The 26,781-nt window shown below is 42.8% G+C and overlaps 3 protein-coding genes across 13 annotated transcripts in view; 2 read left to right on the top strand and 1 right to left on the bottom strand.

Moving 5' to 3' along the window:
- Positions 1-2,596: 2,596 nt before the first annotated feature.
- LOC106610695 (collectin-11) lies at positions 2,597-7,268 on the bottom strand. Of its 4 annotated transcripts, none has more exons than XM_014210183.2 (7): positions 7,109-7,268; positions 5,827-5,981; positions 5,594-5,665; positions 4,025-4,096; positions 3,878-3,931; positions 3,701-3,796; positions 2,597-3,500 (listed from the first exon to the last, which is right to left on the bottom strand). In XM_014210183.2, the coding sequence occupies exons 2-7, from the start codon at positions 5,954-5,956 to the stop codon at positions 3,091-3,093; spliced, it is 834 nt and encodes a 277-aa protein (XP_014065658.1). In that variant the 5' UTR covers positions 5,957-5,981; positions 7,109-7,268; the 3' UTR covers positions 2,597-3,090. The 4 variants fall into 4 exon arrangements, with proteins under 4 accessions (XP_014065658.1, XP_014065661.1, XP_014065659.1 ...); XM_014210186.2 differs by having other exon boundaries at positions 2,597-3,482; positions 7,109-7,267; XM_014210184.2 differs by having other exon boundaries at positions 5,827-5,957; positions 7,109-7,250.
- A 3,919-nt stretch (positions 7,269-11,187) lies between these two features.
- Positions 11,188-17,810, top strand: LOC106610694 (sentrin-specific protease 6). 2 transcript variants are annotated; one of them, XM_045723368.1, is made up of 19 exons: positions 11,188-11,272; positions 11,831-11,947; positions 12,064-12,213; positions 12,287-12,357; positions 12,451-12,638; positions 12,870-13,043; positions 13,174-13,207; positions 13,560-13,721; positions 13,889-14,076; positions 14,387-14,679; positions 14,772-14,888; positions 15,033-15,155; positions 15,250-15,342; positions 15,528-15,895; positions 16,008-16,075; positions 16,223-16,290; positions 16,549-16,617; positions 16,711-16,861; positions 17,100-17,810. In XM_045723368.1, exons 2-19 carry the CDS (start codon positions 11,856-11,858, stop codon positions 17,235-17,237), a joined length of 2,547 nt encoding a protein of 848 aa, XP_045579324.1. In that variant the 5' UTR covers positions 11,188-11,272; positions 11,831-11,855; the 3' UTR covers positions 17,238-17,810. The 2 variants fall into 2 exon arrangements, with proteins under 2 accessions (XP_045579324.1, XP_045579323.1); XM_045723367.1 differs by having other exon boundaries at positions 14,384-14,679.
- A 1,052-nt stretch (positions 17,811-18,862) lies between these two features.
- myo6b (myosin VIb) overlaps positions 18,863-26,781 on the top strand; it is a 95,491-nt gene continuing 87,572 nt past the window's right edge. For all 7 annotated transcript variants that reach the window (XR_006770920.1, XM_014210178.2, XM_014210177.2 and 4 more), the window contains exon 1: positions 18,863-19,091. The gene's annotated coding sequence lies outside the window, so the exon portion shown is untranslated. The remainder of the gene's footprint in view (positions 19,092-26,781) is intronic.

Raw genomic sequence — 26,781 nt, 5'->3', positions numbered from 1 at the left:
GTCTCCACGCTTTCAACGCTTTAACCACAGCCAACAACTCCCAGTCCCCCACATCATAGTTACGCTCTGCTGGGCTGAGCTTCTTCGAAAAGAAAGCACAGGGGCGGAGTTTCGGTGGCGTGCCCGAGCGCTGTGAGAGCACGGCTCCTATCCCAGCCTCGGACGCGTCCATCTCCACTATGAATGCCAAAGAGGGATCCGGATGGGCCAGCACTGGAGCCAAAGTAAACAGAGCTCTTAGTTGCCCAAAAGCCCTGTCCGCCTCAGCCGACCACCGCAACCTTACAGGACCCCCCTTCAGCAGTGAGGTAATGGGCGCAGCAACCCGGCCAAAACCCTGGATAAATCTCCGGTAGTAATTGGCAAACCCAAAAAATTGCTGCACCTCTTTTACCGTGGTGGGAGTCGGCCAATTACGCATGGCTGCAATAACGGCACTCTCCATCTCCACCCCTGATGTGGAAATGCGATACCCTAGGAAGGAGACGGCCTGCTGAAAGAACAGGCATTTCTCAGCCTTGACGTACAGGTCATGCTCCAACAGTCATCCAAGTACCTCGCGCACCAAGGACACATGCTTAGAGCGTGTAGCGGAGTAAATCAGAATGTCAGAATGTCATCGATATACACCACTACACCCTGCCCATGCAGGTCCCTGAAAATCTCGTCTACAAAGGATTGGAAAACTGATGGAGCATTCATCAACCCATACGGCATGACGAGGTACTCATAATGCCCTGTGGTGGTACTGAACGCTGTCTTCCACTCGTCTCCCTCCCGGATACGCACCAGGTTATACGCACTCCTGAGATCCAGTTTCATGAAGAAGCGCGCTGTACTTCACCGTGATTTGATTGAGACCTCTATAGTCAATGCATGGGCTTAAACCTCCATCCTTCTTCTTCACAAAAAATAAACTTGAGGAGGCGGGTGAAGTAGAGGGCCGAATGTACTCCTGACGCAGGGATTCAGAGACATATGTATCCATAGACATCGTCTCCGCTTGCGACAGGGGATACACGTGACTCCTGGGAAGTGCAGCGTCTGCCAGGAGATTTATCGCACAATCTTCCCGTCGATGAGGTGGTAATTTAGTCGCCTTTTTACAGAAGGCGAGAGCCAAATCGGCATATTCTGGGGGGATGTGCACGGTGGAGACCTGGTCTGGACTTTTCACCGTGGTAGGACCAACGGAAACCCCTACACACCTTCCTGAGCACTCTCACGACCACCCCGTGAGAGCCCTCTGTTGCCAGGAAATAGTGGGGTTATGCAGAGCCAACCAAGGAAGGCCTAGTACCACAGGAAACGCAGGAGAGTCAATGAGAAAGAGACTGATTCTCTCCTCATGATTCCCCTGCATAACCATGGCCAAGGAGATGGTGGCCTCCTTGATTAGCCCGGACCCTAATAGTCGACTATCTAGAGCGTGTACCGGGAAGGGTCTAACTATAGGAAAAATAGGGATCCCTAACCTAATGGCTAATGCTCTGTCGATAAAATTCCCAGCTGCGCCTGAATCGACGAGCGCCTTATGCTGGGAATGTGGGAAACACTCAGGGAAACAAACAGGCACAAACAGTTGATCAACAGAGGACTCTGGATGAGTGTGGTGCAAACTCACCTGGAGAGACGCCAGAGTGCCCTGCCTGTTGCCTCAACTCCCAGAGGAACCAACACGGCACCGACCGGCAGTGTGTCCTCTGCGGCCACAGATGGCGCACGTGATGGCTCCTCCTCCAGTCTCCCTATGAGCAGCCCCTCCTAACTCCATGGGCACTGGAGCAGGGGTGCTGGACAATGGAACCGACAGAGCCCCCTCAGGACGTCCGGGGGTGACCAGCAGGTTATCCAACCGGATGGACAAATCCACCAGTTGGTCGAAGGAAATGGTGGCATCCCTGCAGGCCAGCTCACATCGGACGTCCTCTCGTAGGCTGCATCGATTGTGGTCGATGAGGGCCCTGTTGTTCCAGCCTGCTCCGGCGGCCAAGGTCCGGAATTCCAGGGCGAAGTCCTGGGCGCTCCTCATCCCGTCTCAAATGGAAGAGCCTCTCCCCCGCCGCTCTGCCCTCTGGTGGATGGTCAAAGACGGCCCTGAAGCGACGGGTGAACTCCTCGAAGTGGTCTGGCGCCGTGTCTCCTTCTCTCCACATGGCGTTTGCCCACTCCAGCGCTCTTCCTGTGAGGCAGGAGACGAGGGCGGCCACTCTCTCCCCTCCTGAGGGAGTTGGGTGCACAGTGGCCAGGTAGAGGTCTAGTTGTAACAAGAATCCCTGGCATTATGCTGCCGTTCCATCATACGCCCTGGGAAGGGAGAGACGCATCCCACTGGAACTCTCTCCGGATGGAACGGATGGAGACAACCCCGGTTGTGCTGGTCGAGGCACTGGAGAGACTTCCTGTCTCTCCCAGCGGTCCATGGTCTGGACAACGCAATTCATCATGGCACCAAGATGTTGTAACATGGCCGAATGTTCCTGGACGCGCTCCTCGACTCCTCTAACCGGGGTACCTGCTCCTGCTGACTCCATTGAAGGTGTGTAATTCTGTCAAAAGGTGTATTGGAGGCGAAGTCAGGTGCAGGAGAGCAGAGTATAATGAACAGGCGCACTTTTATTATAGTTCCAAAACGAGAGCACTACATAAATCAAACGCACTCAAAAAACTGAACATAAAAGTAAAGTGCGTAAACTAACACCACCTAACATGAAACAATTACACACAAAACATGATCGGAAACAGAGGGTTAAATACAAGTAGCTTAATTGGGGAAATGAAAACCAGGTGTGTATGGAAACAAGACAAGACAAATGGATATATGAAAAATGGAGCGGCGATGGCTAGAAAGCCGGTGACGTCGATCACCGAACGCCGCCTGAACAAGGAGAGGAGCCGACTTCGGCGGAAGTCGTGACAGTTGTTGCATGTCAGTAACCAATCTTTTATACTGTACAATGATATTTAGCACTGGTGGGTGATTACATTTAAATGCAGCTGTGTCAAAATAATTCTACATACTGAACAACATCTGTAGAACTCTATAAAAGGCTTCTCTATAACTCACTACCACTTTCAAACAAATACTCCTCAGACACTGTCCTTGTCAAACTCACAGACAAAGTACATGGTGGGGTGGCATGCCACATCGGTCCAGTCCCCCACCGCCACCATTTCAGCACAGTCCTCATCCTCGTAGGCATTGTTGGGTTCCCCTTCCCTCCACTTGCTGAAGGTGCTCATTGGGGAGCTATCGACGTAGGTGAAATGGCCCTCGCGGTCTATGTCGTTGATACCAATGTACACCCGGCTCAGGCCCGCCTCTGTGATGTACCCAGCGATTGCCGTATTGGCCCCCTCATCCTTGGGCATGGCCAGGTGTCCACCCCTCCCCTGACAATAGACTTCTGCGTCGGTGTAGCATTTCTCCTCCTTGACCAGCAGATAGACGTTGCTGTCGGTCTCTTTGATGCCGGCAACAGCTGCAGGGGAGGGCAGTGCTGAAAAATGAGCACTTGTATTTCTATAATCACACCGACATATAAATCCAGCGTTTACTTTGTGAATGGAAGAAAAAGCAAAATGGTCTAAGATACGAGCATTTAAACTAATACTGAAAGTAAACTGATAGCTCTATGTCTTTACGTTACTCATTGGAAATTCCTAATTTAACATTCAACCAGACATCCTGAAAGCGTACCATTTTTTATGAACTTCAGCTCATTGGATAACTGTGTCACTAGGATGTCCATCTCGCCAATAATTTTCCTCAGGGGTGTGCATTCACATGGAACACCTGATGAGACAAAACAAAACGTGGCTTGGGCTTATTGTTAACTAGACCTAGAATGTTTCTCCAAACAAATAAATGTTGTACCTGGATCACCATTTGGGCCCCTTGATCCAGGATCACCCATATCTCCCTTTACACCTGAGAGTAGAAACATTGTTAAAGTACATGGAAAATATAGCAATGCATCCCTAAACAGAAGTGTAAATGCAAGTTGTTCTGTTTTTTTCCTACCTTTGACTCCACTGGGGCCAATCTTCCCATAATGTCCCATTATACCCTTCTGTCCTTTAACTCCCAGATGTCCTGTAGGGAAACATGTTTTACTGTTACTAGAAGTGTTTTGTTACTGATTTCAGAATCAAAGGAATAAGTGGGTTAAATAACAAAGCCTCATCCCACTGCTGGCTTGCTTCTGAAGCTAAGCAGGGTTGGTCCTGGTCAATCCCTGGATGGGAGGCCAGATGCTGCTGGAAGTTTTGTTAGGAGGCACCCTTTCCTCTGGTCTAAAAAAAATATCCCAACACCCCTATGGAGTGATTGGGGACATTGCCCTGTGTAGGGTGCTGTCTTTTGGATGGGACGTTTAATGGGTGTCCCGACTCTCTGTGGTCACTAAAGATCCCATGGGCACTTATTGTAAGAGTAGGGGTGTTAACCTTGGTGTCCTGGCTAAATTTCCAATCTGGCCCTCATAGTCACCTAATCATCCCCAGTTTACAATTGGCTCATTCATCCCACCTCCTCTCCCCTGTAACTATTCCCCAGGTTGTTGCTGTAAATGAGAATGTGTTCTCAGTCAACTTACCTGGTTAAATAAATAAAAAATAAAAAATCTGTCTTTGGTGACAGCATCCACCAGCCCCATAGACTTAGATAGACATTGTATCTGAGCCATTATGGCGTCTGTGAGAGCCATCTCCATTTTGAAGTAGTGACTTTTATTATTTTACTTCTATGACAAACAAACTCAAAGGGTGCATACTGCAATTTACTGCCCTATTGCAGTTATGGAATGTTTGTTCACTCATTGGCTGCTCCCTCCTGGTGACCTGGATGGGATTATGTGATCATTCCTTAACCCATAGGAAGTCCCACCCAGTTGACTACTTCAACATGGTGAAAGTCCTCAATGGCGCTGCCCATGCTAAAACCGGCTTTTGGACACTAGAGTACTCTATCTATCTCTATGACCAGTCCTCATTAACATCTGCTGTAAACACTTGTCAGTGATTCAGGGGATTCTGGGTAGTGTTTCTCACGCAACCTCTGACCTAAAGTAAACATTCTGTTGCTCTGGACTGCCTAGCAGTGATGTAACCAGCGCACAATATCCTCTAGGAGAAATGATTGTCATTACATGCTGTGCTCTTTACTCTAGTTCCTGCAATAACTGTCCAATTAAATAAATACATCATAGAATCATGTTGTTAAAGGAAATATGATTATTTTAAACCATTCTTGAAAAAAATCTGTATGGTTCTAGTCTATTGTAAAATAAACAAGTCCACAAATGTAGTGAGACACCCTAGTGATAGGCCAAAGGGTTATCCAAAGACCTTTTCCGAAGAGAAATCAGTAGGTGTGTCCAAAAAGCTTTTCATGACAACCAAATTCTCAAGCAGATAACTACTCCCAACATCCTACAATGCTGATAAACATACCACGCCCAAGTTTCCCAAGTCCAGCCTCCATAGAGTCAAATCTTTGTGATATTGTGAGGGATGTCATCAAAGCATAGCACCTGTACAGAGAGAATGCTGAACATTGTTTTTGCTTCTGTTTTCAAAGATAGAGGCTTACCTATCTCCCCTGGTGGACCCATTCTTCCTGGTTTCCCAGGTGCCCCTTTCACTCCCTTTTCTCCTTCCTCTCCTGTCAAATGGAGAGAAATCTTCATGTATCAAAACACAAACTGCACAACTCTGAAATGTTATTACTGTTGATAAATAGTGCACACTGTAATCCTATGAGTCCTATATGATTTCTGAGCGTGTTTTAGACTCTTTAATTTTTGATGAAAGGTGAGTGTATGCCTTTGAGTCCTGGGACGAGAATTTGGACAGAGCAGGGTTCGTCTGACATGTGCTGTCCATGAGCTGACTCCATCAGGGTCAGCCCCAGTAGACTGATAAGTACACAAGGCATCAGCTTCTCTCCTCTCATCCTGCAACATGGATGGGTTGATGGACTGGAAGAAATTGTATGAGATATACACTGACACAAACACAGATACAGGTAACTGCCAAAATAAAAGAAACACCAACATAAAGTATCTTAATAGGGCCTTGGGCCACCAACGAGCCGCCAGAACAGCTTCAATGCACCTTAGCATAGATTCTACAAGTGTCTGGAAATCTATTGGAGGGATGCGACATCATTCTTCAACGAGAAATTCCATAATTTGGTGTTTTGTTGATGGAAAACGCCGTCTCATGCGTTGCTCCAGAATCTCCAATAATGTTAAATTAGGTTGATTTCTGGTGACTGAGACGGCCATGGCATATAGTTTACATCATTTTCATGATCATTACACCATTCAGTGACTACCCGTGCCCTGTGGATGGGGACATTTCCACTGCACACAGATGTCAATTCAATGTCTCTTCCACATTGGTTCAATGTAATTTAATTGAAATGACGTGGGAACAACATTGATTCAACCAGTGTGTGCCCAGTGGGTTGTCATCCTATGGGGGCATAGACATGGTAATAATAGCCTGCCCAGCATTTTTATACATGACCCTAAGCATGATGGGATGTTATTTGCTTAATTAAACTCAGGAACCACACCTGTGTGGAAGCACCTGCTTTAAAAATATTTTGTATCCCCCCCATTTACTTAGTGTTTCCATTATTTTGGCAGTTACCTGTACATCTGAAGAGCAGAGTTAAGACTGTTTGCAGTAAATTGAGAAAAGACAACATCATGGTAATCATGGTCTGATATGAGTAATGATTACCCAGGTCTATGTGATAGTGTGCTTTTATACAGTCCATCACAACAACTGATTGGAGACCTCAAACCAACCCTTTCACATCACTCAATATAACAACAACAAAAAAATTGGTGAAACTTGCAGTAGCCTAGGCGAGAATGTATCTGACCTAAGACTACATTTCCTTATCTGGCTTTGATGTAAATTCCCTTGAAAAGTGCCTTGGCACATGCCAGATGAAACAATAGAGTGCTGTGACAAATCACATACAGCCAAACAACATCCAAAGATAAACCAACCAAGGTTGCTTCATCATGACACACACAGGATACTGTTATATCGGTCTCAAGTCACATCAATATTTCTAAATTTAACCTACCTTTTGTGGAGTTTTCCAGACCCACAAAGCAGCAAGTAGCTTCAGCTTGAGGATTTTTCCAAATGATCCACATGAGTTAACATGGGGTTCCACACTGGTGGTTTTTCCAGGGATTTCATGTTTCCTTCTCAGGACCCTAGAATGTGTGTGATAGGTCGTTTCACAGATAAAGCCAAAGGCAGCTGGGGCTTCAAAGATAATTGGATGGGAAAGCATGTGGGTCATTGACAACATCCACTTCTGATAACACACAAACTAAATTAAAAGGGGATTAAAAACTATAAAGGTCCATTCTTGATTTTCACGAGAATACAGAAATATGTCATGTGAATAGGTTATGATGTAGCTAGTACAAAACAACAACCTAATAGAGTTGCAATGTCAGTTAAAACCCACCACCCTACTCCACTATTTAAACCTATCTGGTCCTACCTCAGGCCAACAGCCTGAAAGGACAGGACACCACCACTCAACAAACCCTGTAACTCTTCTGACGTCAAATCTCGCACACTCAAATACTTCTCTGCAGCTGCCACCACAACCTCTATTTTCTGTGATTAACGTTCCGTCCTTGCAGTACAGTTTATAACCATTGTTATGAATGCTAAAAAGCCAAACTTACTGAAGCATATATCACTCGTTGGCCTATCCCTCTGTACTGATAGAGATCTACACTACTCACACGACTCCTCCTTGACCCATCTTCCTCAACTTTCGCTGCCTCAGCATATGACACAATATGCTCTACCAGGGGCGAAAATCTGATATCAACTTTGGAGGGGACAATTACATGAAATTTTCTCAAGAGCAATTCCTGAGGGGGACACCAAAAGTAGTGCTGTAACACATAGCCTACATTGTAATATGGTAAATGTATATTGAGGAACCAAAGAAATAAGGTGTTTGCCGTACTCCTAACTACTGGTACCCAAAACTACACAACTAATCACAACAGCAATACCATTGCCTTTAACAAATCTTAGTTCAGTCACCAGTTTAAGTTGAGAGTGGGGGGTATCCATGCCATTTTCCAATTATGTTCCTATATTACAAGTAAAAAAAATTGAGAACCTTTCATAATGTTGCCAAACAAAGACTCAACAAACTTACCTGAGACTCCCTGTCTCTGCCAGTCTGTCCCTGCATATCTGTCCCCAACTCTGCTGTCTGTGTGCCATCTGTTGCCTGCTCTGCCTAATGACATCATTGTGAAACATTTCCATTAGAATTTCATTTCTTTCTTATGAACATTTTATCAACTAGTCTTTGAGATATTAGGCTACTAGGGTTCTTACTATGCGTTTTGGTGTACTGAAAAATACTCTGATGTCCGTCTTATTTTTCTGCCATTTTTCTACCTGGCTGGCTACACACACACACAGTAGGAGATGGGCTTCTATCATCTTATCTTCTATCATTCTATTTGGGCTTCGATCTAAAAGGTAGCTAGCAAATGTGAAACGGATTAAAATGACAAGAGTTGACATTTACACAACATATGCTGCAACCTTTTGTAATTTTAATAGTTTGTTTCATATTGGCTGGCTTCTAACAATAGCTGAATTTGCAAAGCTAGCGAGCACCAATTCAGTTTCAGTGGTGTTTGCTATAATCTTTGGTACCCGGGTTAAATAAAGGTGAAATAAAATAAATAAATAAAAGTTCCCTTGCGACAATTTAGCTTTTGCAACGAGACCATTAAATATATTTAAGACAATGGTAGAAGAGAGTGTAGTTCTGTTCAGTTTGGACTTCAGTTTATCACTAACCTTATCACAGGGACTTTGAAGCACTAACTTACATCATTTGCGTGCTGATCTTGGAATAAATTGACGATAGCAAAGATTCCATCTTTGACGACGCCACATAAATGGAATAGGTACTAGCTAGCTTAATAGTTAATATTTGCTCACTAGCTCTGCATATTCATCTAGTGTGTGTGCGCGATTGACTAGATTAACCTCACGTCAGTTACGTTCATTGAGTGCCTTTCAGACAGTAGACACGACCCCTCTGTTACCTTGCAAACTAAGGAACTGGCAGTGGATCAAACCATTGTGAGGCAAAGGGTGGGGGGGTCGCAATCTTTTGAAACTTAAAAACGCGCTATTGTCTATAATCAGCACAATTGCTTTCATTGCGTATTATTAATATTATTTAAATTACATAGTTATGTTTCATTGATATATTGGGGGGACAAATCATATTTTTCCCAGGATGGGGGGGTCGTGTCCCCCCCGGGATTTCCGCCCCTGTGCTCTACTCTAAGTAACCTCAACCTGCCACTCTTGCACCGGACATTTCTGATTCCCACCCAGCCCCATGTGCACCCATACAATTAACACATACCGCTTCTTACCCCAATGCTACACACTCCTTTGTCTCGTGCCCTTCTGCACACTTCTCACACCTAGGAACCTCCCTTCTACAGACTGCTGACACCTGTAACGTCTTAAATTTATTTGGCACATAAACTTGTACGGGATAAATGAAATATCCTAACATCAATCACTTTGTCAGGCAGAGACTCAATATCAAAAGTTATGCAAGCCAGAGGCAAAATAATTGTTTTTGTCTGACGCAAGTTTTGTGCCAATGAATTTAAGTTAAATATCGCCAAATGCGTCAATTTAATTAAATGTGCAATAAAAAAAGCATAGTGTCTAAGTCTATTTAATGAATCCCAACAGATCGCAAAGCAGGGAATCCCCATTCCCCACTGAGTTAATTTTTGGAAGTGTCAAATTCACGTTCTCATCCATAAATGCATATCAAGTACAAGCGTGCTGCCCAGCAGCTCACATCAATCAGCAGGATGGATGGGCGTCTAACGTGGATCGCTAGAATAATGATTATGATCACATTACCTCAATTTAAATATTAGGCCTATGGGGACACCTATACATTTGGAAGCCAAGCACGAGTGATCACTGTAGCCTTAATATCGTCTAGACATGATGTTAAAATATCATCACGCCTAGAATAAAAAACACCAGGCTTCTGTCATAGACTTAATTTAATGAAAAAAGTAAAAAATTACAGGGGGTAGTTTAGAGAAAGAATCCCGTGCAAATCATCCTCTGGAATAAGGCACATGCTTGGATAATAATTACATAACCAACATCTCTAGTACAGTGGTGTAAAAAGTACCCAATTGTCATACTTGAGTAAAAGTAAAGATACTTTAATAGAAAATGACTCAAGTAAAAGTTAAAGTCACTCAGTAAAATACTACTCGAGTAAAAGTTTTAAAGTCTTTTTTTTAAACACTTAAGTATCAAAAGTAAATGTAATTGCTAAAATGTACTTAAGTATCATAATAAAAGCAAACCAGAGGGCACAATGTTATTGTTTTTAAAAATGTATGGATAGCCAGGGGTACACTCCAACACTTAAGACATAATTTACAAACAAAGCATGTGTGTTTAATGAGTCCACCAGATCAGAGGCAGTACGCATGACCAGAGATGTTCTCTTGATAAGTGCATGAATTGGGCCATTTTCCTTCATGCTAAGCAATCAAAATGTAATGAGCACTTTTGTGCGTCAGGGAAAATGTATGGAGTAAAAAGTACATTATTTTCTTTAGGAATGTAGTGAAGTAAAAATAAAAGTTGTCAAAAACGTAAATAGTAAAGTCAACTACAGATACCTAAAAAAAAAAAAAACTTGAGTACTAAAAATACTTGAATGTACTGTTTAAGTCGTTTTTGGGTGTATCTGTACTTTACGATTTATATTTTTGACATTCCTAAAGAAAATAATATAATTTTTACTCCATAAATTTTCCCTGACACCCAAAAGTCCTCGTTACATTTTGAATGCTTAGCAGGACAGGAAATGGCACCAAGGTAACATCCCTGGTCCTCCCGTGCCTCTGATCTGGCGGACTCACTAAACACAAATGCTTCGTTTGTAAATAACCTCTGAGTGTTGTAGTGTCCCTGGCTATCTGTAAATAAATAAAAACAAGACAATTGTGCCGTATGGTATGCTTAATATAATGAATTTTAAATTATTTATACTTTTACTTTTGATACTTAAGTATATTTGGGCGCTCATTGTTACAATGTGATGAACAGGCATCTGGGGCGCTGATTGGCTCAGCCTCCAATCAAGGTTGAACGTTCACATTTTGATGACACCACGGATAGGTGGTTACAGGTGGGCGTGCGAATAATTTTGGTCATCTTCAGAATTGCAGACATGTTCTGGGAAAAACAAGGCTAGTATTTTGCTAGATTAATGAAAAGTTACATTAACCAACCATAATAGCTGTGTATGCAATCCGTTCAAATCAAGCTAGCGAGCGAACTGATTAGCTGGCTAAATTAGCTACGACATTTGCGTTAGCTAACTATCACGGTTTGTTTATCTAGTTCAGAAGGTGTTTTGCGTTTCAATTCGCATAACATTCGTCTACTCTCCCAGTTTAGATAATATTGCGAAGAGAGTGATTGTTCATTTTTTTGTGTGTCTGAAAATAACTAACTAACATAGTACCGAATGAAAGAAGAAAGCTAGCTAAAGCTAACCATTGCAAGTTGGACCTCGGTGACAGTGAAAAATATTGATGTTTTTCCAATGAATATATGTTTACCTGACTTTGGTAGCAACCCAGCAATGCAGTTCTCATGCTTAGTGTTGTGGGTAGGCTAGTTAATGGATGGGTGACTAATGGATTTGTATTTCCTCCATTGGATATGTTTTATTTTCCAACAGTTGTACCTGCACTGCTGACTGACAAATGAAAAAACGTTGGGCAAATAAACCTTTGAAAAAATCCCTCAAAGGAAATGCCATTGGACTCAATATGTTGGGAATTGGCAAGATGCCTAGGTATGTGTTTCTATGAAGTTTAGTTTGCTTAGCTACAAACTCATTAATGTTTAACAATTATCTTTTGCTTTTGAAAATCCACATCTTTTAAAACTCACTTTTTTTTGTCACCACAGCTCTCAAACTGAAGCAGTGCATTTCAGCACAGTCCTCAACCACAGTGACTACTTTTTGAGCCAGGTACCCTCTCCAGGAGTGGTTGTCCAAGGCAGCATCTTCCAACATGCGTTTACCCCTGCTTTAGTGCTTCAGAATAATGGGCAAAGGTGAGATATCCCTTATTTAAAAGGTAATGAAGGATTTTAAACATTTGTCACTCATGTCTGGAATGCATTATAGGATTGATGGCGCACTATGTCTTCAAACAGAAGAATCGCCCAAGAAAAATCCTTCTCTCCTACAACCTGCAGGTAAATTGTTATTCACTTGACTGCCATTTCATAAGAAGCCTACTGTACAGAGTAAATGCAATCCTTGACATAATGCTTATTGTTTTTATGTAGTTGTGTTGTCAGGTGATGACAAGGAAGTAACCTCAGTCTGTTCTGGTACGCCAACGTCAGGGACTAGTCACTCCTCACCAACGCCCTCTGGTGGCAGTTTGGAGACAGTCGCTGATGATGATTTCACAAGCAATTACTTTACCAACTCCAAAACCAGACTACCAAGGAAGAAGCGAATGAAAGACCCGGTATCAGAAACACTCAATGCTGTGTAGCCGTAGTCTGTCAGTGATCAAAGGTCAATTGGATTTTTGATAAGAATCTTGACTGGTAAAACGACTTAGTCAAGGGACATGTCACATTTGAGTGACCTATCAGTACACACCAAATACAACCCTAATGTATGTGATTTTGTTTATACCTATTAACACCATCTGTTATGTCATGTTTTTCACTTATTTTAATGCTTCCCTTCAAAGTTTGGAAAGTTGGTCCCAGACAAACCCACCACAAAACGGCGAAGAGTAAAACAGAATCATCCCACATCACCTCCTCCTAAAAAGACATCTGCTGACATTTCTGAGGGGATTGATGTGGTCTGCAGATGTATGAGAGTGGGAACAATGTGCAGGACACCTCCCAGGCATGTCACCGTAAGCTTATTTTTATCATTTCAGTATAATATTGAGTACAGTATTTCAAAATTAAAACTCTTTACCAATAGAGAACACAACACTGATATTCCAGTATTCCTCTGACTCAGTTTATTTGACTCTGTTTCAGTTTACAACAGAGTACATCCAGATTGATGAACAAGGTAAGAATGAAGAAAGCCCTTCAGTCTGAATTTGTGCCTTAGTGGGATAAACCACAGGAGGTTGGTGGCACCTTAATTGGGGAGGACAGGCTTGTGGTATTGGCTGTATCGGAATAGGTGGAATGCTATCAAATACATCAAACACATGGTTTCCATGTGTTTGATGCCATTCCATTTACTCCGTTCCAGCAATTATTATGAGCCGACCTCCCCTCAGCCTCCACTGGGATGAACATATGAGCAGCCAAGAGCTGAAGCTGTTAAAAGTGAGTCACAAAACTGAGGTATGTAGCACACAGACGGTATGTAAAGGCCTTAATACATTTTTCCATCCCTAATCTGTTAATGTTAGTGCGGCTGTGGTCGTATAGTCTGGCCAGCTGTGCGTGGTGCCATGTCCGAAGCTTGCCTGCCCTTTTCCTCAAGACCACCTCAGGGGAGTCCCAGCGCCTCCGCCTTCTCCTCAAGATGTCCCGAGCCAACAGGGGTGCCTGGTATGACAGCAAGGGCCAACGTGAGTATTACAGAACACTTCTCAAAGAACTGACCAAGGGAACTCTTAATACTGTAGATGTTCATCTTGTAGACTCCCCTGTTTCCCCAATGTAAATTCAGTTTGCTGACTTAATCAAACTTAATCCCTCGGTCTCTATATATCTGAAGTTTGTCGTCTTTTGGCAGATCTCGGCGAGAACTACATAATCTTAGTGTTTGAGAATATGCTGTCTGACCTGGAGAAAGTTGAACTGGAGAAAATCTTCAGAGAAATTGGCAGAGCAAATAAAGCTCCTGAGGATTTCACAGTACAATTGCCATTTGTGGAGGCCAACAGAATACTGATGCATTCCTCCCATCTAAACCCAGAGAAGGTAAGCATGTTGAACATGTAATGTTACTGATGGGGCATGGTGGAAAGTTTAATAAATTTAAATCCATTTACTTATGCACTCTGAGTTGTAGGCATTTAATGGAGCATCATCCACAATGACATAACCTCATGAAGCATCAATGGATTTTATTTGATGTGTCCTCTATTTATTTTCCTCTCTGCAGCAGGTTTCAGAGCCCATTACATGCCCACCTAAATCTCCTCCTCGCCCAGCTTCATCATTTCTGCATAAGGTCTCCCAGGCCATTTCAGGTCCATCTAAACCTCTGACCTCTGATGCGTTTCAGCAGCAGTTTTTGGATTCCATTTGTGGCTCCAGTAAACAGACACTATCTTCCAAGCCTCTTGCCCCAAGATGGATTGCACCTGCCCCACAACTGATCTCTCTTTCCCCACCACGGATCTCTCTTGCCCCACCACAAATCTATTTTGCCCGACCACAGATCTCTCCTCCCCCAGCATGCCTGTCTCCTCCCCCAGCATGCCTGTCTCCTCCCCCAGCATGCCTGTCTCCTGCCCCAATACAAGTCTTGGATGATGAAATAGTGGAGATTGAATCAACCTTCAAAGGGCCAGTCAAGAGGTGAATGACAATTCCCTTTGTGCTTTTGTTATAGTGGAAAATAGACTACTTCTGCTAACCCCATTGTGATGTTTGGGTTGTCGTCTTGCTAGGATAATACTGTACCCACCACCTCCAGCCAGAGGGGGGATCTCTGTCACCAATGAAGACCTGCACTGTCTCAACGAGGGAGAGTTCTTGAATGATGTCATCATTGACTTTTACCTGAAGTGAGTAAAATCTGTAAGATCTGCTTTTACATTGCTCACCGTGGGTATTGTAGTGGGTTAACATTGGTGTATGTTCAGTATCCGCATTCCTATGGAATTAAATTGCTTAATTTTGCTTTACGTTATACTTCATTGTTTGTCAAGGTATTTGGTCTCTGCAATGCTGAAAGAGGAGGATGCCAACAGGAGTCACATGTTCAGCTCCTTCTTTTACAAGTGCCTCACCCAGACAGAGCAGAGAAAGACCCCATGCTCTGAGGACCTACCGTAAGTACTGTAGTATGCCGACTGTACTTAACCAGTGCCCAATAGGTTCCAGCTCTGTGGGACAATTAAACTCAACCTCAACCGTTCATTCTAGTGTGAAGAAAAGGAGACACAACCGAGTGAGAACATGGACCAGGAATGTTGACCTCTTCCAGAAGGACTTCATCTTTGTCCCCATAAATGAATCGTGAGTCCATCTCATGCATACTATTACAGTATATACTCTGTCATAAATTGTCATGATATTGCTTCCTTATTTAAGGTATGCTTTCCTCCCAAATGTCAAAGTTCCCATATGTTTTAGTTTAGTTTACCTGAGTCACCTTCTCAACTCTTCTTTCCATCCATGTCAAAACACCCTCTTCTCCCCAGGGCACACTGGTTCCTGGCGGTCATCTGCTTCCCTGGCCTAGAGTACCTCCAGCAGGAGCCCCTGTCTCCACACTCCCCATTCCCAGCCTGGCTGGAGGAAGCAGAGAGCAGCTTGGACAAGTGCTTCCTGATGGACTCCACCTCCCCCAACCCGATGTCCCTGTTCTTCAGCCCCCCAGGCAGCAGCACCAGGGGTCAGCCAGGCCCAGAAGCCCCAGACTGTGACCTCACCATAGGGGTGAGGCTGTGTGTGTGCTCAAATGGTGGGGGCGGAGAGGAGCTGGAGTCGGTCATGAAGGAACTCAGTGTGAGCCCCACCACCACAGGGGTCCATGGTCTAGGTCTGATAAAGAAGCAGCTCCTCTCAGGTGAGTGAGGAGAGAATACAGTCTAGTTGATCGTTAACTGCATTATAAATGGAATTGCGTTTAGTCATGACCACTCAACTGCTGAATTGGGAGAATGTGAACTATGTTTTAGATGATTGCAACGGATATGAAATGGAAAAGGATATCTTTGCCTTTTCTCCTCTTCAGGATTCAAATCAGGTAATGGATCTGTATGTATATTTTGATGTTAGTTTTTTTGACAGTATACTACTATCAAAAGGGGTGATTAGAGAAAGTGTCTTTCAGGCCATTCTATCAAGTATGTTACGTCTGAATTTGACACTAAAAATCTTTCTCCCTATCAAGGACCAGTGCAATGAGAGTGAACAGCAGGACAGTGCAGATGTCTCCTCCCAATCCACTACCTGTAAACAGTAAGTTCCATGGGCTGGGGTTTTAACCTTCTCCTTTACCTTACAGCTGCCTTGTAGACTGTTGTAGTTCTCACACTAGTTGAACATTTATTATTCCTGCAAGAAAATGTTATTCACTCATGTCACTAGATGGCACCAGAATCATTCTTTGTATGTACCATAAACTGATAAGATGTACAATGTCCTCATGGTGAGCAATACCTTGAATTATCACAGACTGTCTGATCATATCAAATCTTTTGCTTTTTCCTCAAACAGACCTTGTATCCTGATCATGGATTCCCTAGGAGGCCATGTGAGATCGGGGGTCGTGAAGATCCTGCAAGAGTAAGATTTGATCTACTATTTATCCACCTATCAGGTTAGCAACACCTTTGTGACTGTAGTACGGACTGAGTTTGGAAATGTGTATGAATGCAGATACTTAGAGGTGGAGTGGGAGGTGAGGAAAGGCAGTCTGAGGAGTTTCTCTGAAGATTCGATGAGGGGCTCAAACCCCCAGGTCCCTCAGCAGGACAACTATAGCGACTGTGGCGTTTACCTGCTTCAATATGTGGAGAGCTTTTTCCAGGTGAGGACATAAATTGTTGACTTCAGTACATAAAAATCAATTGGCTACTATAGGATGAATTGGGTCATTTTTTTTTTTATATATATATTTTTTTAATTCTGACCGTGATATGATCAGGAAACAAATACTGGTTAGATAACTCCTGGCCCCACGAATGAGACTTGTACCATGCTAATATTTCTGAGATTTCTAAAGAAGTCTTAAAAAATATATATTTTACAATTTTTTGGGGATTTAGAATCCCCCAAAAGATTTTGAGCCACCCATGGACCTGAAGGAATGGTTTCCACTGATGCTGGTGAAGCGCAAGCGAGCAGATATCAGGAAACTCGTCCTCGAAATTCAACATCAACAAGAGGACACAAATGACTCATAACCTCCATTTAAATGGATATAGTATTCAATACGATGAAATTCACCATTTGATTTGGTGGGGTTATTGGTCCAATGGACCTGGCTCAGTGACGGTACATTTAGTTCCTTTACCTTACTCTGTATCACATTGTTACTGTGTGTGTGTATGTGTATATATACATACACACCTCACCTTTTTAATTTTAAGGCATAATCTTTTTTCATGGCTGCACTTGTGACTAAGTATCTGTGTTTTGCAATGTTTATTGGTTGATAGGATGGTGATATGATTCTTCCCTTAGTTGTCGCATCACAGATTAAAATTGCATAAATTGAGAATTTCTGTGAAAATGTAGCTTTGTTCTATAAAGGGTTCCAGTTTATTCTTAATGTCCTGTTATGCTTGAAAATGTAATGTCAGAGACGTGAGATTGTTGTAGTACATTGTTTTGTATGTTTTTGAATGTCTAAGTTCTCATAGCACTTGCATTATTTGTGAGGGGCACTTTGTTGGATTGCCCATCTGTTAAGCGAGCAGCCTAGCATTGTTAAATTTCATTTGAAGTAGAAGTGAAAAATAAAGTAAATGTTTAAGTACCAATTCTTGTTTGGTGGTCTTTTTTATAAAGCAGTTATTTTAAGGACCGGATAGTTGCCTATGCAAAATCAAGACTGTAGGAAATTATTAACAGCCCTATCGACCAACCCACTTTAGCAGAGATATTGATTTAACTGCAGTTTCCTCATGTGCTCTGCCTTGTTCCTTAGTTACGCCTATCTCCGGCTGTGGGATTCCCCTTGCATGGTGGTCTGTTGGCTCCACAGAGCTGACAGGAGCTCAGCCTCTGATGTACTGCTCTATTAATCTGATTAAATTGTCCTCTGTTCCATTGGCTCAGCCTCAGCTCTCCAGTTGTCAAAGTCCCTCCCTGAAAGACAAAGCTTTCCTATCCTCAGTCTCGAATTGGCTCATTTGACTCATCCACTCTTCCTCAGGTTGTCAATGAGATGCTCTCACTGATCCCAATCAATTATATGGTTGGATAAAGGTTAATTCCTCCAATGGTTCACCTTTGTGGTCAGTTACCCAGAAAACAACTGTTTGACTGGCATTGTGTGCAGTTGCGGTCTTTGACATGTGAACTGGACATGGAGGACAGGATTGTAACATGAACAAAGAAAGTAAACATTTCATGTCACATTTATATGCGTTCTCCCTGTGGGAAATGTGATACAATGGGTATCATATGTCCTAATTAGATCTACCAACCCATTATAGGCTTCAATGGGGGATATGTTGTCTTCAGGTGATGTGTTTAAATTACCAGTCTCTCAAATATTTATGAGCCTGAAGTAGAATTTTACACACCTTTTTATTGAAACCATTGTGATGTATGCTAATTTGCATCTATCATCTGCCCTCTGTACTTTTCCCCATGATCATCTGGGGAAAAGGGGAAACAATATTATAATTTAAAAGCAATCCTGTAGCTATCAACAGTAAACAAGGACAAATGCATTACTTTCATCTATTTCAAGTGAGAATTAATATCCTTCGACAATATAGTACATACGAATGCAGATTATCAAGTTACGCTGCAACTAATACAACTTCACGACCTTTATGCTACAGGTATCATTATGATGACGGTTACTGTTCCTGGAAAGAAGCGCATTCCCAGTGACGTCATCTCTGCCTCCCAGCTGGACTTCAGTCTGCTCAGCTGTGGGTAGGCTGCTGCTGAATTACGGGTCGACAGAGTACCAAAATAAGACTTCGGATATTGTCAATTATATTTTGTATGCGGGAATTTTAACCCGTTTTTCGTTGAGCCACATCAAGAATACAGACGTATCGTTTAAGGGCTACATTGTTGTAAGTTCCTCTTTAGTATTCTTGCAAACCATTTAGCGAGGTAGCTAGATATAACCTGTAGGCTACACTTGTTAGCTCGTGGCTAGCTAACTGGGAGTGGCTAGCTATCGTTAGCTAGCTATGTGATGATGATGGTGGAGCGAGCGCAGTTTGCAAATACGAATGAGATTGATACTAACTATTCGTCAAATACTGATGTAGCTAAAATTATCCGCATTAATTTTAATTTCGCGTTGCATTATGTCTCTAAAATGTCTAAGTGGAATTGTCTCACAATGCTGTAACTACAGAAGCTGCCTAAGCATGCCATTTGCGAATGTTATTATAGGGCTCTAGTTAGCTCATAACGGTATAACTATCTAGCTCGAGCCTGCCTGCTTTTGTTCGGTAAATGTAGCCATTGTCTTGTTTGATACTCCATATTTAGCTAGGTAAATATGTCGACATGTGACTTAAGCTGTCAGGTTAGAATGTAAGTATGTGCATGTGACATTTTTATTAGACAATAGCTAGTAAATAGTTTTATCCAATGATTGTTTGACAAAGCTATGAAGTAGCTCTTACTGTTTATTGAAGTTATGTGCATGCCATGATTCTTCAATTGCCATGAAATAAGCATCACAAAAATATTAGTGGCATAATTCTGGGTTATCAACAGCGGAGTTTAACCATCAAAGTAGCTATGTTCTGAATGTACAGCCAATGCACTAAGCCAGGGATCATCAACTAGATTCAGCCGCAGGGTTATTTTGTTCCTGAACGGATGCTCATGGTGCCGGAACATAATTACAAATAATTTGTAGACTGCAAATTGATCGCAAGAAGCCCAAACAGATATAATATTTGACTAATCATTTCAAACCCGCTGTCTGCTAGTTAGGTCACCCTGCATTAGGCTCATTAATAATGTGCTTAGTCAATGCTGTCTGTTCTGTATAATAATACATTTTGATAGAATGCCCGCTAAGAAAAACAACAAGTTACTCTCTGACAAGCCCCGAATGGCCTCCTTTAGGTTGGAGGCTAATGTTGCATTGACCACTGACTCACCAGCACCACTGCACTCTTCCCTACATCCTGTCTGGCTACAGCAGATATCCTAAGGTATTTTCCATATCCTCTCTTCCATAGAGGGAACAGGAAGCTTGAGGCAGGTAGGAGGTTCGGTGTGTATGTGTGTTCCAGGAAACCCTCCTTAACCTATGAACCTTGGTCTCCCCCATTACTGCACTGGTGTCTGTGCATCACCCCACATACTTTTTTTCTTAATGGGCTGACTGGGGACCACACCTTACATACTTCAACAGGCCTGACAAATATCTCACTTCCGTTCAGTCTTAGGAGCCATAAGAGGATTACATGTAGACTCAAAGCTACCCATAATGGGACCTGTATTAGGTGGATGGTTTATTAATGTGATAGTGTCTGTCATGTAGTCAACTGTCAAGATGTAATGTTAAAATGCATAGCATTTCTGATGTTGAACATGTGCCCATTTTGTGTTAAAATGTCATACTTTATGCTCCCTCTGCTGCTTTGGTGTTGACAAAACTCTTGCAGACTTCAATCTTTAAATATCAGAAAGGATGTTAGTTATGTGATGTCTTTGTAGTTATTGGTGATATTTCCTGTTGAGGTCATCGAACATGGAAGCAGTGGACTGTGGAAAATTATTGTGCTAAGGACAGAACAAGATGTGTGGGAAAACCTTGGAACAGATTTCCAAAATAAGAATTACTTGGAACTTATTTGCTGGTGTTTTATGCCCCCCCCTCTTCCCACGCCAACACACTTTTTTTTATATAAATAAATGCTCCGATAACTTGGGGGGCCTAATAAAACCGCCCTGGGAACACTGTCTTACATGTACCATTTTGCACCTGCTTTAATCCAAAGCGACTTAGTCATGTGTGCATACATTTTTTATGTATGGGTGGTGTGGGAATTGAGCCCACCATCTTGTCATTGCAAAAGCCATGCTCTCCCAAATCTGAGAGGGGATGAGACTGCACCGTTTTCGATAGAAGAAGACGGTGCCAATGCTACGGGCCGATTATCAGCACAAAATGTCATCACTAAGAGAGCAGACCGTACATCTCAAGCAAAAAAACATCCGCAACGCACTCGCCAGCTTTCGTTGTTTGTGACATGGATATGCTCTAACCTATTCCATTGAGTAATGACGCGCACCATGTAAGCACAAAGAGACAATAATTGAATGTCCTATCGACACTTATATTCATTATAATGCAATTATTGTTTTTGTTCTGAATTTCACTTTATCAAGCACGTTTGGCGCTTATGATGTTTAGGCTACTGATGTTTTCATAATTTCACCACGAGTCTTGCTGACCATGTGTCTTGGTGGTTGGGGTATTTTTATTTTGACATAAAAAATAAGCTGTTACCCAATTCCAACAGACTTGCTTTCTGTTTCATAATTGTAACAAAGGCAGTCCACGAAAAAAAAATTATTGAACACTTAGGATTTTTTTGGTTTTTACATATAGCCTACAGTAACAAACTAATGAAAATGCACCACGTTCTGTTATTTTACAGCCTTATTCAAAAAAGAAAAAGGATACCTTATTTTTTCAGACACTTTGCTATGAGACTTGAAATTGAGCTGAAGTTCATCCTGTTCCCATTGATCATCCTTGAAATGTTTCCACAACTTGACTGTGGTATATTCGACATGATTTGGAAAGGCGCACACCTTTTCTATACAGGGAATCGATAGAACATCACTCAGAGATGCACAAAAACAATGTAACATTCAAGATGGGTCAACATTTTCTTTAACAAGAACTCCATTGTAAAGATGGGTTCAGTGTAATTTAAAGCAGGGCAATATAACAATACCTGAAGTGAGCACATTTGGTTCTCCTTGTGCTAGAGTGGACTTTTTAAGTATAATGTATGTATAGTTTGCATATTATAAAATATTTAAGGGATATCTATATTCAGCATACAAACCTTGTTTGCATAAGCTAGGCTCCATATTTTAGCTACATAGTTCCAAGATCCCAGTTATGGCTGATTTTTATCTCATGGCTTGCTAACCCAACCTTACCTAGACACTGACCCCAGCCTTCCCAAGCGCACTTTCTCTAACAGATGTAGGGCAGTGGCCACACCTGTTGTCTTGTCTATTACCCTGTCTTTATTGGTTGGGACTTTGACATGAAGGCAGTTTTGAAGTGTAACCTTTGTTTCCCTTTTTAGGATAATGTTCTCCCCATTGATGTCATTAATGATAGTGTGTGTTGCAATAAAATGGGGTGTATCTAGTTTGCTGGAAATAAATCAAATCAAAGTTTATTTGTCACGTGCACCGAATCCAACAGGTGTAGACCTTACAGTGAAATGCTTACATACAGGCTCTAACCAATAGTGCAAAAAAAGGTATTAGGTGAACAATAGGTAAGTAAAGAAATAAAACAACAGTAAAAAGACAGGCTATACACAGTAGCGAGGCTACATACAGACACCGGTTAGTCAGGCTGAGGTAGTATGTACATGTAGATATGGTTAAAGTGACTATGCATATATGATGAACATAGTAGCAGTAGCGTAAAAGAGGGGTTGGTGGGTGGCAAGACACAATACAGATAGCCCGGATAGCCAATGTGCGGGAGCACTGGTTGGTCGGCCCAATTGAGGTAGTATGTACATGAACGTATAGTTAGTGACTATGCATATATGATCAACAGAAAGTAGCAGCAGCGTAAAAAGAGGGGTTGGTTGGGGGGGGGGCACACAATGCAAATAGTCAGGGTAGCCATTTGATTACCTGTTCAGGAGTCTTATGGCTTGGGGGTAAGAACTGTTGAGAAGACTTTTTGTCCTAGACTTGACACTCCGGTACCGCTTGCCATGCGGTAGTAGAGAAAACAGTCTATGACTGGGGTCTTTGACAATTTTTAGGGCCTTCCTCTGACACCGCCTGGTGTAGAGGTCCTGGATGGCAGGCAGCTTAGCCCCAGTGATGTACTGGGCCGTACGCACTACCCTCTGTAGTGCCTTGCGGTCAGAGGCCGAGCAATTGCCGTACCAGGCAGTGATGCAACCAGTCAGGATGCTCTCGATGTTGCAGTTGTAGAACATTTTGAGGATCTCAGGACCCATGCCAAATCTTTTTCGTTTCCTGAGGGGGAATAGGCTTTGTCGTGTCCTCTTCACGACTGTCTTGGTGTGTTTGGATCATTCTAGTTTGTTGTTGATGTGGACACCAAGGAACTTGAAGCTCTCAACCTGTTCCACTACAGCCCCGTCGATGAGAATGGGGGTGTGCTCGGTCCTCCTTTTCTTGTAGTCCACAATCATCTCCTTAGTATAGGTTACGTTGAGGGATAGGTTGTTATTCTGGCACCACCCGGCCAGGTCTCTGACCTCCTCCCTATAGACTGTCTCGTCGGTGATCAGGCCTACCACTGTTGTGTCGTCTGCAAACTTAATGATGGTGTTGGAGTCGTGCCTGGCCATGCAGTCGTGGGTGATCAGGGAGTACAGGAGGGGACTGAGCACCTGCCCATGGGGAGCTCCAGTGTTGAGGATCAGTGTGGCAGATGTGTCGCTACCTACCCTCACCACCTGGGGGTGGCCCGTCAGGAAGTCCAGGATCCAGTTGCAGAGGGAGGTGTTTAGTCCCAGGATCCTTAGCTTAGTGATGAGCTTTGAGGGTTCTATGGTGTTGAACGCTGAGCTCTAGTCAATGAATAGCATTCTCACATAGGTGTTAATTTTGTCCAGGTGGGAAAGGGCATTGTGGAGTGCAATAGAGATTGCATCGTCTGTGGATCTGTTTGGGCGGTATGCAAATTGGAGTGGGTCTAGGGTTTCTGGGATAATGGTGTTGATGTGAGCCATTACCGACCTTTCAAAGCACTTCATGGCTACGGACGTGAGTGCTACGGGTCTGTAGTCATTTAGGCAGGTTGCCTTTGTGTTCTTGGGCACAGGGACTATGGTGGTCTGCTTGAAACATGTTGGTATTACAGACTCAATCAGGGACATGTTGAAAATGTCAGTGAAGACACTTGCCAGTTGGTCAGCACATGCCCGGAGCACACGTCCTGGTAATCCGTCTGGCCCCGCAGCCTTGTGTATGTTGACCTGTTTAAAGGTCTTACTCACGTCGGCTACGGAGAGCATGATCACACAGTCGTCCTGAACAGCTGATGCTCTCATGCATGCCTCAGTGTTGCTTGCCTCGAAGCGAGCATAGAAGTGATTTAGCTCGTCTGGTAGGCTCGTGTCACTGGGCAGCTCGCGGCTGTGCTTCCCTTTGTAGTCTGTAATAGTTTGCAAGCCCTGCCACATAAGACGAGCGTCGGAGCCGGTGTAGCATGATTCAATCTTAGCCCTGTATTGACGCTTTGCCTGTTTGATGGTTCGTCGCAGGGCATAGCAGGATTTCTTATAAATAATGAATTGGTTGCGCCAATTTCCTCCATGTTTTCAGGTGGGGGTTATTATTTTGGGTTCAAAAACACTCCAGGCCACTCTTGAACGTCTAAAACTATACTAAACAAAAATATAAACCCCACATGTAAAGTGTTGGTCCCATCTTTCATGAGCTGAAAGAAAATATCCCAGAAATGTTCCATATGCACGAAAAGTGTATTTATCTCGAATTTTGTGCACAAATTTGTTTACATCCCTGTTATTTAGCATTTCTCCTTTGCCAAGATAATCAGCATGATAATTACACAGGTGCACCTTGTGTTGGGGACAAAAGACCACTCTAAAATATGCAGTATTGTCACAAAACACAATGCCACAGATGTCTCAAGTTTTGAGGGAGCATGCAATTGACGTGCTGACTGCAGGAAGATCCACCAGAGCTGTATAGAATTGAATGTTCATTTCATAAGATACCTTTAACGTCATTTTAGAGAATTTGGCAGTACGTTCATCCAGCCTCACAACCGCAGATCATACGTAACCACACCAGCCCAGGACCTTCACATCCGGCTTCTTCACCTGCGGGATCATCTGAGACCAGTCACCCGGACAGCTGAAGAAACTGGGTTTGCACCCGTACCCGCCTTCAAATCAAATTGTATTTGTCACATACGCCGAATACAACAGGTGTAGACCTTACCGTGAAATGCTTACTTACAAGCCCTTAACAAACAATGCAGTTCAAGAAATAGAGTTAAGAAAATATTTACTAGATAAACTAAAGTAAAAAAACATTTAAAAAAAAATTAACAATAACGAGGCTATATACAGGCGGTACCGAGTCAATGTGCGGGGGTACAGGTTAGTCGAGGTAATTTGTACATGTAGGTAGGGGTAAAGTGACTATGCATAGTGGGCAAATGCTCACTTTTCAATGGCCACTGACACGCTGGAGAAGTGTGCTTTTCACAGATGAATCCCGGTTTCAACTGTACCGGGCAGATGGCAGACAGCATGTATATGTTGTGTGGGTGAGTGGTTTGCTGTTGTGAACAGAGTGCCCAATGGTTGGCTGTGGGGTCATGGTATTGGCTGGCATAAACTACGGACAACAAACACAATTGCATTTTATCGATAGCAATTTGAATGCACAGAGAGACTGTGACGAGATCCTGAGGCCCATTGTCGTGCCATTCATCCTTCCGCCATTACCTCCTGTTTCAGCATGATAGTGCACGGCCCCATGACGTAAGGGTGTGTACACAATTCCTGGAAGCTGAAAATGTCCCAGTTCCTTCCATGGCCTGCATACTCACCAGACATGCCACCAATTGAGCACGTTTGGGATGCTCTGGATCGACGTGTACGACAGCATGTTCCAGTTCCCGCCAATATCCAACATTTTCGCACAGCCATTGACGAGGAGTGGGACAACATTCCACAGGCCACAATCAACAGCCTGATCAACTCTATGGGAAGGAGATGTCATGCTGCATGAGGCAAATGGTGATCACACCAGATGCTGACTGGTTTTCTGAGCCCCTACATTTTTTAAAAGGTATCTGTATTCCCAGTCATGTAAAATCTATAGATTAGGGATTAATTCAATTTATTTAATTGACTGATTTCCTTATGAACTGTAACTCAGTAAGATCTTTGAAATTGTTTTATATTTTTGTTCAGTGTAGATAGAGTATGTAGAAATGATAATGGACCGAGGACGATACATTCTCAAATAACTGCCTTTTTTCTTGCCAGCAAATTGCTTTTAACTAACAAATTGTTCCGGAAAAAAACTGCGCCCCTCCGCTGAATTTTGAAATCCCGACGTGGCCCTCAAGCCAAACTTATTGCCCACCACTGGCCAGTGGTGTAAAGTACTTAAGTAAAAATACTTTAAAGTACTACTTAAGTAGTTTTTTGGGGTATCTGTACTTTACTTTACTATTTATATTTTTGGCAACTTCACTACATTCCTTAAGAAAATATGTACTTTTTACTCCATACATTTTCCCTGACACCCAAAACAACTCCCTACTGCCTCTGACCTGGCAGACTCACTAAACACAAATGCTTCATTTTTAAATTATGTCTGAGTGTTGTAGTGTGCCCCTGGCTATCCGTCAATAAAAAATAAAAGTGCAGTCTGGTTTGCTTAATATAAAGAATTTGAAATTATTTATACTTTTACTTTTGATACTTATTAAGTACATTTTAGCAATTCCATTCCAAATACTTTGACTTTTACTCAAGTAGTAGTTTACCGGGTGACTCACTTTTACTT

The sequence above is a fragment of the Salmo salar genome, chromosome ssa09 (genome assembly GCF_905237065.1).
Source record: "Salmo salar chromosome ssa09, Ssal_v3.1, whole genome shotgun sequence".
Taxonomy (NCBI): Eukaryota; Metazoa; Chordata; class Actinopteri; order Salmoniformes; family Salmonidae; genus Salmo; species Salmo salar.
The sequence above is the reverse complement of the archived record's forward strand: the minus strand, read 5'-3'. Positions and strand labels throughout refer to the sequence as shown.

Coding starts and splice junctions, on each gene's coding strand:
- LOC106610695 (XM_014210183.2), bottom strand. CDS start 5,956: ATGAGAGGAGAGAAGCTGATGCCTTGTGTACTTATCAGTCTACTGGGG. Junction 5,666..5,826: donor TCTCGTCCCAGGACTCAAAG/GCATACACTCAC, acceptor TCCATTTGACAG/GAGAGGAAGGAGAAAAGGGA. Junction 4,097..5,593: donor GGGTCCACCAGGGGAGATAG/GTAAGCCTCTAT, acceptor GTTTCCCTACAG/GACATCTGGGAGTTAAAGGA.
- LOC106610694 (XM_045723367.1), top strand. CDS start 11,856: ATGAAAAAACGTTGGGCAAATAAACCTTTGAAAAAATCCCTCAAAGGA. Junction 14,889..15,032: donor ATCATTGACTTTTACCTGAA/GTGAGTAAAATC, acceptor TTGTTTGTCAAG/GTATTTGGTCTCTGCAATGC. Junction 16,291..16,548: donor CAATCCACTACCTGTAAACA/GTAAGTTCCATG, acceptor TTCCTCAAACAG/ACCTTGTATCCTGATCATGG.